General features: G+C 37.6%; 1 protein-coding gene across 6 annotated transcripts in view; it reads right to left on the reverse strand.

The window, feature by feature from the left end:
- DSCAM (DS cell adhesion molecule) overlaps positions 1 to 17,343 on the reverse strand; it is a 461,629-nt gene that overhangs the window by 370,786 nt on the left and 73,500 nt on the right. For all 6 annotated transcript variants that reach the window (XM_048966682.1, XM_048966667.1, XM_048966692.1 and 3 more), the window contains 2 exons: positions 5,828 to 6,145; positions 1,014 to 1,160 (listed from right to left, as the gene is read on the reverse strand). In XM_048966682.1, coding sequence (XP_048822639.1) covers positions 1,014 to 1,160; positions 5,828 to 6,145 — 465 coding nt within the window. The remainder of the gene's footprint in view (positions 1 to 1,013; positions 1,161 to 5,827; positions 6,146 to 17,343) is intronic.

The raw sequence follows: 17,343 nt of genomic DNA on the forward strand, positions 1-17,343 counted from the left end.
AGGAATCAATAAACTACACAGAGAAATAAAATCTAGAACATGAGTCATAAAGAAACGTATTTTCATCAATGTCACATTTGTCAGAAAGGAAAGGAAAGATTATTAATGCACTGAGAATTGCAAAAACGTTTCTAAATATTGTAGGATCATAAACACAAACACATTCTTAAATACACTCTGCAGCAACATTCAACTTAAACTACTTTTTCCATTCTTCACTGCCCTGAAAAAATATACTTCAACTTTCTGCTTTTAAATCATTTGTATGAGTAACAACAGAAGTGCTGAGTGTAATATATAATTTGGATATGTACCACAGTGAAAATACTTTTATGCATACATACAGCCTCCTGTGAATTTCTTAAAACGTTTAAGCTTTATAATGTTGGATGTTCTTTGCATGAAATCCCTATACTTCTTGAGCATTGCCTCACATTGGCAATTGATGCATGTAACTTTTAGAATTTATTGCTGTACTTGAATTTTTTTGCCTTGTAGCACTGCTCACAGCGTGCTTAAGCCTCTAGAGTTACCTATGAAGGTATTTGAGAAAAAAAATACTATGAAGGCATGAATACCAGTTACACAGCACATTTAAAGATAACCAAACAAAATTTAGACTCAGAATTTCTTCTAATCCATGAGTAACACTATTACTGAAAAACAAGTACAACTCAACACATGCTTTATGACACTCAAATTTATTTGGCATGTAAGGGTTTCTTATCAAAGTTAAACCACAAGCCCACTGTCACAGCAACCAGGAAGCTGATTTTATATCTAGTGTAAAACAAAAACCATGTTAGTATCCCCTCAAGCATGTTAGAAAAAGCCAGGCTGTCTAAAACCTTCATGTCACATACAGTCATAAGGATGCAGCAACACTAATATGAAATATGTTACTGAAAGGGTGACATACGAGTCTACAACTGACTCAAAGTAAACAGCAGGTATTTTGGGGAAAAGACAGCAACCACTTCTGCCAATTGAGAAAGAAAATCATAAGAGCCTACCTGAGACAAGCGAGACTGTGTCTTTCTCCCATGAGACAACAGTGATGTATGCCTCCACAGAGGAGGGGATAATGCACTTGAACACTGCTACATTGCCTCTCATGGCTTTCTGGTCCTCCACACGGACTGTATAGGGTTCCCGTAAAACTGAAAAGAAAGGAGTAGGTTCCATTAGCAAGTCATAATCACACATCCCATCTAATACAAAATTCCCCCATCAAGATTCCTCAGGTTGTGATTTTTTAAATGTGTTTAAATGATGGTTTTGCAAGACTAATAGTTTTGAGAATTAGTACAATTCCCAGATCTTCCTATTTACTCAGAATCTGTATTTCGTCATGTTTCTGTGTTCCTCTCCTAATTCTGGTAACAAGGAGAAATAAATATGCAGTTACTGCAAAACTCTATGGGTGAATTGTGTTACACCTTCCGTTACTTCTCTTGTCTCTCGTGCCATATTTATCATCACAAATGGTTTTTCTACTCTATCCAGGAGTACAAATTACATGCAACTACTGTAGGTAAAAAAGGCATCCAAAGGGTAGAAGAGAAGGACAGTGTCATTTAGGATTTTGAAGAAGTGAAAAACAAAGGAGAAAATCAATGAAGGTGACAGAAGAAAAAAAATAAAAAGAAAAAAAGAAAAAGAAAAAAACCCACCACCAACAACAGTGTTTCAGAAACACAGAGAAATTATAGCAGGTAAGATAGAACCACATTTAATTGCCAGCATGGAGAGAAATAAGACAGTGATAAGAAAGCAGTAGCTGTGACTGGGAGTTGTTTTAAAAACATATGGAAGCATTAAGATCCAGGATCTGAGTTGACTAGCAAACAGAAAATTAAGTTAATAGCCAAATAGAAGAAAAAGGAACAGGGAAAATTCTTCACGTGAAACTAGCATTAATCAAAAGACATGAAACTACATTGGTAAGATAAGTGGAAAGAAGGAAAATTCTAACACTGAAACAACACAATGAAGGAGTGGTGAAAATCTGTAAGCAGTGATTAACAGAGAAGAAGGCAGAGGAGAGAAGTAGTACCGCTTGTAAGGGATAGCATCTAAGTGGGTAAGAAATGAAGGACAAGCATTAATGTAAAATCTGTACAGTATTGTAGGACCAAGGTGCAAGAAAATAAATTACCACAGCCAATGTAGTTAAGGAGCTAGAGACAGTGGTCAAGTGAGGAACAGTTTCAGCAAAAAAAAAGGTAAAATGACACGTGTGTTTAATGCATGCATAGGTCTGAAAGTAAAAATTATTGGCAACTCCAGCACAGCAATATAACCAAATTAGCAATGTGAAATTGCCATATTACAGTGATATTTCCTGCCCATATACCCTGCCCACAATCACGTACAATGCTCTACCCATTACACTTAACCACATTCACTCTAGACTGAAGAGATATATGCCAGGAGCACTAGAATTTTTAAAGGTCATTCCTACTCAATGTCTTTAAAGAAAAAAAGAAGTCAGCATACTAGAATGTAACTGTTTTTCACAAATGCAAACAGTAGCAAGTTTTCAGGACCAGTGCAACCACTGCAGAAAGAAAGACTGGAGCTCTCTATCCCAGTCTCAATCCCAAACAGGATGTATCAACGGAGCAGCTAGAAACACTAAAAAGAAGTAAATGCATTTAATGATTAACTAAATATCGCTTAAAATAAAATCAAGAGAAATCCACCTTCTACAATGCAATCATTCACTGAATTCGAACAAAACAAAACAACAACAACAACAAAAGACTGATTCAAAATTTTGAATCAGAAATTGAATTTCTTAACTCCACTGTAAGTACACTCTGGGCAGAACAGATATTATAAGCACCTTTAATAATAATGATGTCACAACTGTGGCTACCCTGGCATGAAGCAGCTCCTTAGTTATTTTTCATTTTAGCAGCAATACACTAGCACATTGCTAAAGGTCTCTTACTTTGAAAATCTGCCAAATTTTTAAATCTTACTGCCCAGCTGATCATTTCGGTAAGTGAACAGAAAGTATCTGTGAGGCACAAAAACTAAAAAGAGACTTATTCATTTCTTATTGAAAAGTTTACATTATTGTGGTTTCAGAGATGCCCTCAGTTATTTCCGAAGGATAAATGGCTCCCATGAAAGACTTGCTGATCATCTTGAAAATCCCAGTTCTCTGAATCATGAGTTTGTACGAGAAATTCAGCCTTCTTTCTAATATATATATACACACACACACACCCCTCTATTCCCATGCAGGATTGTCTTGGAAGAAGATTGAGTTTGGGTTTGACTCTGGTTTTTGTTTTATTGTCATTTGTTTTCTGCTTTGTTTTAGTTGGTAGTTTTCTTTTTTGAGAGGGGGGAAGAGATCATTGTGTGTAATAGTTATATTCAAAAAAACACAAATACTATCATCTGCAAGTTTGAAATCTTATAAATGCCATAATCTTATATCTTAAGGAAGTAAGTTAGTTTCAGGCTTTTGCAAGCTGACTGAGAATGAATTATTAATATGCATAGGAAATTTCCTCAAAAATTGTATCTTCCTGTGGCTTCCTGTGACAGAGAATTACTCAAGGTAAGACTCACTAGTAACTATTATCTGCTATCAAGCCCAGTTAGAGCTCTAGAGCACAATACTAGCTCTTAAGAAGGAAGGGAACATGTTTAATTTGTTACCTAAGTTGCACACTATCCACATGAAGCAGCATCTCAAATGAATGGATCAAAGGTAAGAAGCCAAAAAGGAGAAGAAAGGGGGCTAAAAAAAGTGAGCCAAGGAACATTGCTCCAAAAGTAATGCCTCCTACTTATTTTCGTGGAAGCTGCAACAGATACGAAGAGCACAATATCACTATTTGATAGAGCAAATTCTCAGCTACAAAACACTATTTGTCAACTTAGTTACCACCACTAGCTCTCTGCATTCATTCAGCAATGAACAAGAGCCTCCATGCCATGCTCATAAAAATCTGTATTGGTGGAGGTGACTTACTGCTGTTGTCACTACTGCTGGATTGCATCACCCACTGCCTCGCAGTGCTCACATTCAGTGTTTGGTCTACACTGATGTACAGCAACCATCAATGAGTGCTAATGGGTGCCATTTTTTCTGCATGGAGATATACAGTGACATGCCTTTGCCTCACACACACTCCCATGTCAGATCTCATTTTGTCAGACTGCCCTTCTGCTGCCATTTATCACATAGCAACAAAACATAATGAAATATTGGCGGGAAGTTTCAACATCTATTTCCATATCACCAATATCCACCTCTGATATAATGGGCCAACGTAATAAAAATAGGAGGCATTACTTCTGGAGCAGAACTCATACTTCTTGTAAAGCCTTTTTGCACATCCTGCTTCCATTTGGAAAGTTCATTTCTCAAGCAGAATTGGAAGACTTCTGGAGTTCCATGAAAAAATTGAAAGCTGTGCAACAGATATAGCCATATCCTATCATCTATATTGTATGCTTCTCCAACTGAATGAGCATTAAATCACAGCTAACAAAATTATTTATCTAAGAAATATAAATATTGGAAACTAACATTTCAAAAAAGAAAAAGCTGCCAGAATATTTTCCTATATATTGGGAAAAATTGCTATCCCAACTAACAAATTGCAAAGGACAAAAATATGTTCTCATAAAATATAATTCTGCCAGATGTATTGCTAGCAAATCCATCAAAGTTATCCCAACAGCTGAAAAAAATTCAATCTTTCTTGGTCTGTGAACAATGAAGTATTTTCAGGGAAAGCATAAGTCATTACAGGAATTCCACATACATGTAACATGCAAACTTGGTTATCATAGTTATTTCTTGTAAAAGAAAATAAGCGCTATTTCACACTAAATTTAGTGTGAATAAGATAAATGAAATTCTTAAAATCTCTTTTTTCAGTTTACCTTCCAATTTCCTACAAACTCCAAATATCTGAATGTTAGTTCATTGTTAAAAAGAGTAGAATAAATCCCCACATGAGATGATGAAGTCAAGTCTACTTAGTAACTGCTCACAGTTATCCCTCCATGAATCCTGTGAAGGCGTATCTCAAAAGAAAAGACACTTCTGAGAAAAGACTCACAGTTCCACCACCAACAAAGGCTACACGGATTTGCATTAGGCAAGGGTCAGCTTCCAAAGCAGCTTTTGTTTGTTTGAATATTTTAATTAACTGAAGAGGGTAGACAAAACCTTCAGAAAGTATGCAATCGTGTTTACATATTGCAGCAAAAGGCCTGATTTTGATCCCACTGTAGTTCCCTACTTATTCACTCAGACTGCATACAGTCAGCACAAGAAAACAGATACAAATCATTATGCTAATTTGCATGTTTTAGCTCAAACACCAAGTACTGACTAGGTAACAACACCTGTACCTAAGTTATTATCAAGGACACAAGCTTCTTCCTCAAAAGAAGGCACAACTCAACACAAGCACCTAAGAAGAGGCATGATCAGCCAAGCATTTTACTTTTTTTTTTTCCCCAACTGTTTCAAAAAACCCAAAGACTACATCCTTATCTCTCACAGCTTTTTAATCAGTAAGCATGGTCTGATTAAAAATTTCATTTCTGGTTCATTTTTGCTCAGCTCAGCTGATCATGATCTTTGGAAAACTAATTTTTCACCACCAAAGCAAAAACGAATCAGGAAGAAAGGAAAAAGAATACACTATTTCAAGTAATAATCATAAGGATTTCTGAGGTTATTCTTCTCACCTTAACTCCTTTGATTTACAATTGCTACTACTTTTCAAAACACCGAACTTTCCCCCCTCCCCAAGCCCATTTCAGACATAAAAAAGGCTGTGCTTACCGGCCTTAATGTGAACATCCTGACTTCTGATTTTCCCTGAAGGATTTTCAGCTGTGCAATAGTAAGTGTTATCATGGATTAAGTTATTAAAGCTTGAAGGAGGGAAGGGGAAAATTTGGAGAGTGCCATTGGGGTGGACGTGGCGGATCCCTGGGACATCGTAGATCTCCTCGCCCGTTGCTAGGTACCATCTGAGCGTCACCGGGGGGATCCCTGCTGCTGGACAGGGTACCAATGTCCCTGTGGTGCTAGCAAACACTACCTCTTGCAGAGATGCATTGACAAAATATAGACTGGCGTGTAGATCTTCACTGAAAACTGCAAGACAAAAAAAGGGGGGAAAAGAGATATTTTGAAAACCTGAAGCACAAGCTATTTCTATTACCATTTATAAATTCATATTTGCATGGCAAAATGACATATGAAGTAATCACAAATTTTGCACAAACAGTGAAAATTCACCATCATTCCTTAATAACAACACATGCTATATTTCTAATACAGGTGCAACTTAATAGACACATTATCTAATTGGTCAGGCATCTCTAATAAGCAAAGAGACGCTTTTTTTGGTAATGGTGATTCTGCCATCTGTGTAACTGTAGTCCCCCTCCCAACCAGAAACAGAAGATTTTGTCACACAGTGGTAGTTAGCATTGGCCAGAACACAAGGTTAGCCCTCATTCTTCTGAAACTTATTCAATAGGCTATTCAGCTATTACCCAGATAGCTTGAAGATTCCAGTTTCCTTAACATTCCATCTGAAATACTTCCCTAATGCTCTTCTGCTTGAGAGACTACCAGCATAAGTCAAAGTTTTTGTTTTTCAATAAACACTGGGTGACACTACAAACAATACCACCCTATTGTCCATTTGTATATAAAACTAACTACTGAAAACCACCAGTTTTCCTTGAGATACACAGATAAACTTACATATTTCACAATATCTTGAATATAGTGAATACTGACATGATTTACTCATGCAAGTCTGGTAAGAAGTTTTTGAAAACGTGTTTATAATGGATCAGTCCAGTGAGACTGTATTCAGGGTTAGTCTCCTACTGCCCTCCAGAAATAACTGTCAATCTTAACATGAAGTCACGAAGTGAACTCTCTGCCTCTGCCACTTAGTTTTATGGTGAGCTTGAAGCACAAAATGGACTATTTTCTCCTTCTCTCTCCAGACATTCAGAGGGAGGGAGATAAAAGGTGGGAAGAGATCATCTGGTACTGACAGAAGAACCCATCCAAGAAGAGGCTGGGCTGGCTCTGGGAAGCCCTAGAATGAAAGAAATAGGAGAGACTTTCCTAGGGCAATAGAGAAAGACATCTGGCATAACAAAGACAGCTGAATAAATGGACATCACATAACAGTATGAAAGGCACTTGGAAAGTTAGAAAGGAGAAACTTCATGCATTGGAGCCAACAAGTCCTTGCATACAGATGAGACAGGTGCTAACTCAGAATAATTAAGTTCTTCCTAGTTGGCTCAACTCTAGTAGAAACTTGGGTTTCTGGAAAGCAAAAAAAAGGCATAATAGGACTAAGCACAGGAGGAAGCACAGCTGAACAAGATGGTGCCACTTTTACTTAATACACTGCTAATTATAGATGTACTCTGAGGCAGAGAACAAGTATTGTTGGTAACATAATAGAGAAGTAAAAAAATAAAATTGGTATTGCTCATCTGCTGTACAAGCTATTCTTTCCAAATACAAGGGAAATAATCAACAGGGCATTTCATTTTCCATTGGCCAAAAAGGCGTTTACATAGAAGTAATAAATATAGTTCATATTGGCCAACTTTTATGCCATGCTGCTTCTCAAGCGACATTCACACTAAAAAAAATAGATTTTCTGGCTAAGAATAAATTGGTATATATGAAATTCCAAATGCCATAAAAATAAAGAATAACAGAAGCTATGACTGACACTTCCATGGAATTTAACTATAATCAAAATGCAGAACAGCCAAACTAGAGACTCATGCTACTAGCACATAACAATGATTTTTTCCAGCTGTTTTGTATCTCTGGTAAGAGCTTTGAATACTTTTGACAAACTTTCCATCCATCAGCCTATACAATAGTGCTTCATTTTAAAGAAGCATCTGGTACACGTTCATCTTAATGGCAGTCACAAACACACTCAGATTCCTGGAAAATAATTGCAGCACTATAATACACGCACAGTGCTGACAATACAGATGCATTTTGTAGTGAAAAACAAGCTACTTAGATACATTCAATGACAAAAATGAGATTTCAGAATCCTTTAAGGATATTTCTCAGCAGTGTTCCATAGGAAGAGAGTTCGGTTATTTAGCTAACTACAAGTGATATATCAAAACTTAACTGAAACCAAGACAAGTCAAAGATGGTATGTAATTGTATGTTAATTAACGTTAAAATGCAATCCAATTAAACACTGTATTTTACAGTAAACAGCAGCAAGTGCAAACTAAAAGTTGCAATGGAGATTGACAGGGAAATCACAGAATCATAGAATTGTAGGGGTTGGAAGGGACCTCCAGAGATCATCGAGTCCAACCCCCCTGCCAAAGCAGGTTCCCTACACCAGGTCGCACAGGTAGGTATCCAGGCAGGTGAAATCTGATGAAAGAGCTATAAAAGAGCAAGCAGAAACAGCTGATGACAAAAGGAACCGTAAGAATAGAAAGGGAAAAATATATCAGACTGGTTCTAGTAACTACCTAAGTACTACTCTAAAAACAAGGTTTTAAAGTGCTTTGTCTCCAGAGAAATGGCTAAAATGGCAAAGGTCCAAGCAAACAGGCATAGGTTTTCTCTAAAGTCTGTTCTGCAGGAATGGACTCTACAGCACCACTAAGTCAGACTGGAAATGAATTGCAGTGGAATTTGATTACACTTGGCCTGGACAAAGAAACATCAGCACTTTGGAAAAGATTACATCAATTAGTAGTCAAGGGAAGGAATGTCAGAGATTCCTTCTGAATGATGATCCTTATGCGTCTCTTCCAACTTGGGATATTCTATGACTCTGTATTACTGAAACCAGTAACAGCTGATGGAAACAGCAATTCTGATTTTCAGCAGAACAAGTGGATGTCCCAATGGAAATCTCAAGGTAACAGTCTGCACCTGTAAGCATTTCAGGGCCATCAAGTGAAGATCTTTGCCCTTATCCATGTGGTTGGAGGTGCACATAAACAGCTTATTGATCTGACAGACACAGGGCAAGAAAAACTTGAATCTCAGGTTAAACAGATACCATAATCTTATTCCTAGAAGAACGGGAAGAAAGGATGCACTTTTTGCAAGTTCAGTCAAAATTCCTTAGACTCAACTCTTGAAGTGATAAAGTGAACTGACGGAGTATAATAGCCAAGGAAATTTCTCTTCATTTTCAAGGAGGATAACACTGCCATGCTCTGCCTAGAAAAGTTCTGAATACACCAGCAGGACACAAAATTTCTTTTAGCAGTTGAGAAGTTTCTTGTCAAGTAAACTGGTTTACTTCAAGGAAAGGTTATCAGTGGGACTGCAAATCAATCACACTCAGAAAGTAAGCTTGAGTGCTGTACAGCCAGCTAGTCTGAGTGGACATAACCAGACTACACAGACATAGGTATAAACATATAGGCTGGGCTTTGAGTTTGCTGTGCCTCAGTATTCAGTGGCTGAGACTGGATTGGCTTTTTGTTACCTTTACTCTTACCTGATAGGCATCTTTCCTTAGGCATCCAGGACACTGCAACACCTACATATACATATGCTGCATATTTTTGAAGGCCTTACATAATATCCTAGCACACAGCACTTTGGATATTTCTGCCTCCAAAGGTATTGCTTGCCAAGGTTTCGTGATAAGTTGCTCAAGACAAAATAGGCTGAAACTGTTTCTTCATAACCTTCCTTTTTAGTGAGTTGAAGGATATGTCACTAAGATATGAAGGAGAAGATGCTACATAAACTATCATACTGGGTCAGGCTTGGGCTTGCTCTGTGCAGGACTGTGTGCCCTGGAGGGATCAGCACCAGCTGTAACAGAGATGAAAGATGACATGCAAAGGCAAACTGTGAAACTACCAGTCCAAGGAAGATCATACTCTTCCCTTCCTCACCACTTATTTGTGTCTGCCTCCTCCAGACTGTGTCACATTTAAGAATCTCCACCTTAACAACTTCAGAAGTGAAAACTTACTCAGATATTGGAGGTATCATAAGAAAATTTTCTATTTGTACAACTGGATGCCAGAATATAGTACAGCAGCTTGGTATTGTGCATTTTCTTTTCATCATATTCTTTCTAGTTTTATGAAGTTCAAATAACATATTTGTTATTCTCACAGCTAGCTCTTTATTCTTCAAATTTTTATTCAGCCCTCTCTCCATATCCTGTTATGGATATGGAAACTATATATTATATATAACTATTAAAAGCCCCAGTTTTATCTCCGTGAAAGAATTGTGGTACTTTTCGGTTCAAAAATGTTAGGAAAAAGTCTCTCAATGATTTGATACTTATATTTACATTGTTTTCCCTGCCTCGTTCATAAACTAAACACTATTCTTGTGATGTTTATGGAAGAGGAAAGTCTGGTCCTAAATTAATAGCAATTGAAAAACAAAGGAAGATTTATTTCTCCCCATCTCTGATTAATCACAAGTATGAAGATTATTTGGTGCAAGCTCAGCCAAAGATACTCCGGATGTGTTGCAAAGTGCCACGCTAGTGATCTGTGTTTCTATTCAGGATGAATTTTTTCAAGATGCTTTACTGTATCACTATTACTGACCTGTTTTTGAATAGGAAGAGACAGAGAAATGGATTTATTTTAAAAGGAGAAAGACTGGGCACTTACAAACACTAACATTGTTATCACTACTCAATTATCAAGTAACAGGTATGCAAAGTGACCTAGAGAAATACAGCTATCGTGGAAAGATCAGAGTAATGAGGAATTACAATAATCCATCTGTGATCATGTCTCCCTCTAGGGGTTTTAACTAATGACTGAAGTACAGGATAGCTAAATATTGTAAATTTTATTACAGCAAGAGTAAAATGAACAACCTTTTGCAATTTTGGCTCAGATTCTGACTCCTCATATGCTCCTGTAAACTAAGAAGAATTTAACACTCCTCACAACTTTTTTTTTGGAGAGGAAGAAAGGTAAAACTTATACAAGGATTAAGATGCGAGTGGAAACAATACAGCCATCACACCCGCAGTACAGCAAAACAGCACTACATGAAGATGCTCTGATCAGACTCCAAAGAATATGTTACTAAAAAGAACTAAAAGGACTGAAGACAACACTAGAGGAAAAAATGAGAGAATGGTGAAAATACCTTCAATATGGGGAAAAAAAAATATGAAATAGAGCACACAAACTGATATGTCATTACAAGTATAATTAACAAATAGGTGACTATGCTAAATTACTACATTCAGACAAGTTGATACAAAAGCACCAGCTAAATACCACCTTAACACAACAGTTTTCAGTCACTAATGGAGTCAAGGAAAAAATATATTCACCCACTTTGACCTCCTTGATCAATACTACATTCTCACAAGCTACTGCAAAAAGCTGGGGAAAAAAACTGCCTGAAGTTATTATCACCTACAAGACGGAACATAACTTTTGTGCTCAGACAACAGGTGTTCATGGTAACAGTTGGAAGAAAAGATTTCCCCCCCAAAAAATACATCTTCCAGTAACAAATGCTGAAGCACCCACTCGTCTAACGAAACAAGTTTCACCAATATCTCTTACCAAGGCCTCCTAAACTGTGAACAAGCAGGAACAAGAATCTTCTCCATCAATTTTTCAATTAAAGAACACTAACTTGTCCAAATGAGAGCTGTACCTAGGCGAACTAGTAGTTCTCAACAAGTCACCTTGATAGCTGTCAGCGGTTTACGGGCTGGTTTGTCCTGGTTCTGTGACTAATGGGGTGGGGGGATCCATGCAGCCATACCTTTGGAAAAGGGGAAGAGGGGAAAGGGTGGGGAAATGGGCCTGAAAACAAAACAGCGGCAATGATGTGAGGAGGAAAGTAAGTTTACTTTTAGAATGCAAGATAATGCAATATAATACAATATAATTGGAATTGAAGATAATAAATCAAATAAAATGAGAGAGAGAGTGTGTGTCAAAAAAAAAAAAAAACCACAATGGCCTTACTCTAATGCTGAAGGTCAGACAGCTTGGGAGCACACACACTGCAGATACGAGCAGAAAAGGAAAAGGCACATCTTGTATCCTGCAAACAGTTTTATTTTTCCCTCTGAACACAGAAGGGAAACCGAACAGTGAACACTCCTCTGGGATATGTTGTTCTTCCCTTCTGAGACAGGTAGGTATACTTGGAACTAGACCATTAACTCTATAACTCCCAGTGCTCCACATGATGTTATGATGTGGAATACTGATAACAAAAACCCTAAAACCATGAAATAGGCTTGAGGGCAAATCCTACAACCTGCACAGAACTGCATCAGCAGAGGGCAAGGGCAGAGACCCAGTGCACCTCAGAATAGTGCTTTGAAACCTGAAATCTCTGCATCTAACTAAAATGCTCCTTACTTTCTCTTTGTGATAGCTATCAGAGACCCTGATGAAACCAGACGACAAAATGAATCTGTTCACTCCCTGCTAGGGATTTCTCCCAGATGTGATGTCAGGGTATAATGACAAAGGGTGCTCTAGGAGATGGGGAATACTTCATGGGGAACAAGGAGGTGAAGATTAGTTTCAGGGGAAAGTTTCCCCTGTTCTCCAGAACATCTTTCTCCCACCTCCCAAAGGGAGAACATGAAGGAATAAAGGCAGGAACAGAGAGCCTAAAGAACAGGACACGCCAGTTATCAGTTATTTATATCTACTAAAGAAAGGCTCCAAGGGAACTGGAGGAGTATTAATTTGCAAAATGCAACATTTCAAAGCTGTTATCTAAAAAAACTACCAAGTTATTCACTAATGTCACTTGCTCAGTTTCAGTAGTCGTCCCAGAGAATGGTTTATTAGGATAAAACAAAAATTTTTAAGTTGAAAGCGTATCTTAAATGTTTGACTTTTTGTTGTTCAAGCAGTAATGTAGATTGTTACAATTCTTAAAGCAGTACGAAGCGATGGGAAAAAATATTAGAAAGATGTAATCTAAGCACATACAGATGAGCCAGTTAGTTTTTCTACTTCTGTAATGTATGTGATTATGTAATTGGTAACATTTAGGAAGCCAAAATTCTTTCCACAGTATGTGATCTCTAAATGCAGAACTATTTCCTATGTAACGTGTTGTGTAATGGTAGCCAGTATTTATAGAGCTAAACAGTATAAAATTACACAACGCCCAAAAGGAACAAAAAACTGACTATGCTTTTTCTAATTGGTACTCTACTTCAATATGCCAGAGCTCAACCTTTTAATCCAAAATAGTATTCATTTGAATCAGTTTCAAAATCAGAAACACTAATGAGGATAATTAAGTATGCAATTATATATATATTTTTTTGCTGCCAAAAAACACTGACAGAAAAAAAAAAAAAAAAACCCACAGTCTTATATTATCAGTCCAACAGGACAGCAACCCCTATTAAATCAAAGTAGTCCTCCACAATTAATAGAAAAGGTCCTTGGGTCAAGCCATAAGAAGAAGTAGAACTCACAAATGAGTTACACCTCTGAAAAGGGGAAGAAATGTGAGTTCTAGTATACTGCATTATAGAGACTTGAGCACACAGGCTAATGATGAGTAGCAAATGCAATAGACACATGTCATAAGAACCTTTAATTGGCTAAAAATCAGCTAAAAAGGAATAACCCACTTGTGATTTAAATGCTTACTTTTAATTGCCAATAATAAATAGCTAGCCTTTCATTCAACCTGTGTGTGATAGGTAAAAAAAAAAAATTGCATTTTTCTGGGCTATAAACTACCACACTAAGACACAGGTAGGTTCTTTTCTCTTGTTTATTTAAAATGAGACCTGCTGTAGGGAACCTGCTTTGGCAGGGGGGTTGGACTCAATGATCCCTGGAGGTCCCTTCCAACCCCTACAATTCTGTGTGATTCTGTGTAAAAGAACAAAGATAAACTAAATAAAAGGCAAACAAATAGTTGCCAGTCTGGGGGGAATACATACGCATTGTTTCTTCTTGAGCAGCCCACTCATAACCTCAGCTCCACCTTCTATTCTCATTCTCAACTGCAAGATCAACAAAAGCAACTGTGCAGAAATGAAAAAAAGGCCCTCAGTTTTATATTTCTGGTTCAAAAATCTGTAAACGAGCAGCAGGAATGTAACATTACAGAGTTCTGAAAAATACAACATTCATATCACTTTTATTTTGGTTTACGAATTTATCACATTTTCTATAAACAGAGTAACTACTTACAAGGACCACTGGCTGAGATCTACTGGATTTCAGTCTGAGCCTTGTCTAGAAAAACACTGCAACTGACCTAATGCTTTCTTCTAGCGCCTTCTGGTCATGTGCATCACATCCCAACATGACAGCTTTAGAACCAAACAGCAGCAAAGACCAGCAGTCTTCTCACTGAGCTTGTGCAGGAAAAACCCAGAGTTGTTTCCTTTTCCTTTTTGTTTGTTTGTTTCCTTTTATTTTCTTAAAGATCTCTTTCACACAAAGATGGAAGTAAAATAAAATTTCTCACGGAAACTAATAGAGGGGGGAGACAGTGAATAGATCATAGAATCATGGAATCATAGAATCACCAGGGTTGGAAAAGACCTAAAAGATCATCCAGTCCAACCGTTCACCTATTCCCAGTAGCTCCCACTAAACCATGTCCCTCAACACAACGTCCAGCCTTTCCTTGAACACCCCCAGGCTCGGTGACTCCACCACCTCCCTGGGCATCCATTGCAGTGCCTGACCACCCTTTCTGAAAAGTGGGCTGAGTCACAGGAGCATCCCAGCTACAGAGCTGGAGCAGCCCTTCCTACCCAGGTACCACACTCAGCACTGCCTGAACATGGAGTGAAGGGGGCACAGCTGCCCATCTTGCTTGAGGGATGGCTTTCAAGCAATGCTGAGTTCAAATAAAGGTGAGTGAGAGAAAAGAAAAAATACCCCCAATGTAACAATCACTTTTGGTCAGTGTAAACAGCCAGAAGCAGTAAGTGTAAGTAGACAGCCTCACTTTTGCAACAAAAACTGAAGTTGTATATAATACTATTTTAATGATCAAACATCTGAAACATGCCTGAAGTGATTTGGCTTTAGTAAGCACCCAAATAAAACCAGTAATTATGTAGGCACTGAGCTCAAGTAGTGCAACACAACAAGGCTTAATGAAGAAAAGAAGTCTCATTAGCATTTGGTTATTGCTCCCATTTTTCCTACACTGCTTCAGAGACCATCGTGATGTACCAATTTTCGTTTTGATCTCACTAAATGAAAAGAAAGAAAAATGTGTTGGTTTTCACGGCTACTACTATGGAAGATTAGAGCTATGACAAATTACTGCAATTTTAACAAAGTAAGTACCAAAACTAGGCATTAACTCTACATACCACTTGGCCAAAAAGAAAAAGAAATACCAAGAAAACGGCAGATCATAAACATTTGGGGGGATTTAATTTTGTTTCTTAACAAAAACAACCAAGATATGAATTCTGGAATCCACAGTATTTGAACAACTGCAGTCTAGTGTTCTCTTTGTCAAGAGCTTAGTGTATAATTCAAATAATAAGGCCAATAAAGAAAATATTAGTATTTCAAAATATAAACAATCTATTCCCTTGTGTAGCATTACATTTCTTTTATTCTTTCATTTAGTGAGTGGTGCAAGCTTCAGAAAGTTGGTTTGCTGGAGAGGAAAAGTTTTAAGATGAAGAAATCAAATACATCTAAAAAATTAGAATGAGATAGGTTTTACAACATCACTAGATAAAGTAATACACATCATAGCTGAACATGCAAATATCTACCAGTACCATAGTATCATCTTTATACTGTGGTCTCTGCTTTCCAATTATATCCTCTAAAACAGTTGATCTAAAGAAAATTTTTTGATAAATGTATCCAAAGGTATAGTAAATAGCATCAATAGCTTGCAGTAAATGACCAACCTAAGTGAAATATTCCTTAAAACTTATACAACTGAAGTAAAAACAAGATGTATTTCTTACTATAGTGTTTTAAGTTCAGTTTAAAGAAATCTGTTCCCTTCTAGCTTCCCTGGCAGAATTCTTTACAAAGACCGCGCCTTAAGAATAACTGCACAAGATCATTTTATTAAATCATTTTTGGCAACAGAATGACAATGCTTTACACCTGCACAACTACTTGGACTCCACTTGTTTGACTTCCCCCTCCAATACCTTGTTTATACCACGTATTTGATAAGTCAAAGGGATACCCCAAACCTAGCAGCCTAATGAGCTAATATGGTGAAGACATGCTGGCACCTCATAAAAAAAGCAGCCACCATTCCTCCCAGGCACTTTCAACAGTCCAGGCTCCGTGGCACAGCTGCCTGCATTGAACAACAGCACAAACCAAGATGAAGGGCTGAGTCCACTGCCCTGGGTTGAGGGCAGATGCCATTCTGCTGTAGAAGTATAGGCATGACACTGCCGGATTTGCTCCCTGTGCTGGTGCATCATCTTGAAGATGAGACACTTCTCCTTGCCTTCCTCCAAAACAACACATTTTCAAGGTCAGGTTGATGGGGCTCCGAGCAATCTGCTCTGGCTGTAGGTGTCCCTCATCATGGCAGGGGAGTCCCTGTTCATCGCAAGTGACCTTTAAGATCCCTTCCAGCTCAAATGATTCTGTGATAAAATTATCTTAGTGAAAGGAAAAGAAAATTCTTTTGTTCTCAATTTCCTTAAATTTCTTTAAAAAAAAAAACAACAACACATGCCTCTTCTTGTTACAGTAGAACAAAATGCGAGTACAAGTGTCTATTTACTCATCATCCAACATCCAACAGTGGTTGATAAAGGATGCTTAGGAAAGAATCTTTCATAATACTTTCTTAATAGTGACTGCTAGTTTGAAGTTCAATATCACATGACTAACCAGGATTACTTTCTCTGTTTGTAATGTTCAACACTCACTTCCCTTTATATTTCCCAATGATCTCCATTATGGAGAACAGCACTTACATGCTATTGGGTTATCTTAAAAGGTGTTTCATCAGAAAACCTTTTCACTTAATTATTTATGATCTTCTTCAGTTCATTTCTGCACAAAACCAAGCTTGGAACCACTTGCACAGTGACTTCTCTCCAGCATGAAATCATCTGTTTTCTATGCTACCATTTTGTCTTCATGAGGACCTCCCTCATCCTGTGACATCTTCATTTCATACTTCTTCACATGACACTTCAGTGAACTCTTTTTAAAGATCTTATTTTATACTGACTGCATTCTCCCTGCCCACCTTTGATTCTTCTTCATAAAAATTAAAAAAGAGAAAAAGCATTTTAAAAAGGCACGGCTTTCAGACTTCCTTCCCTGCCTTGCAAACTGAATTTACCCATGTGC

Source organism: Lagopus muta, chromosome 1 (assembly GCF_023343835.1).
Source record: "Lagopus muta isolate bLagMut1 chromosome 1, bLagMut1 primary, whole genome shotgun sequence".
NCBI lineage: Eukaryota > Metazoa > Chordata > Aves > Galliformes > Phasianidae > Lagopus > Lagopus muta.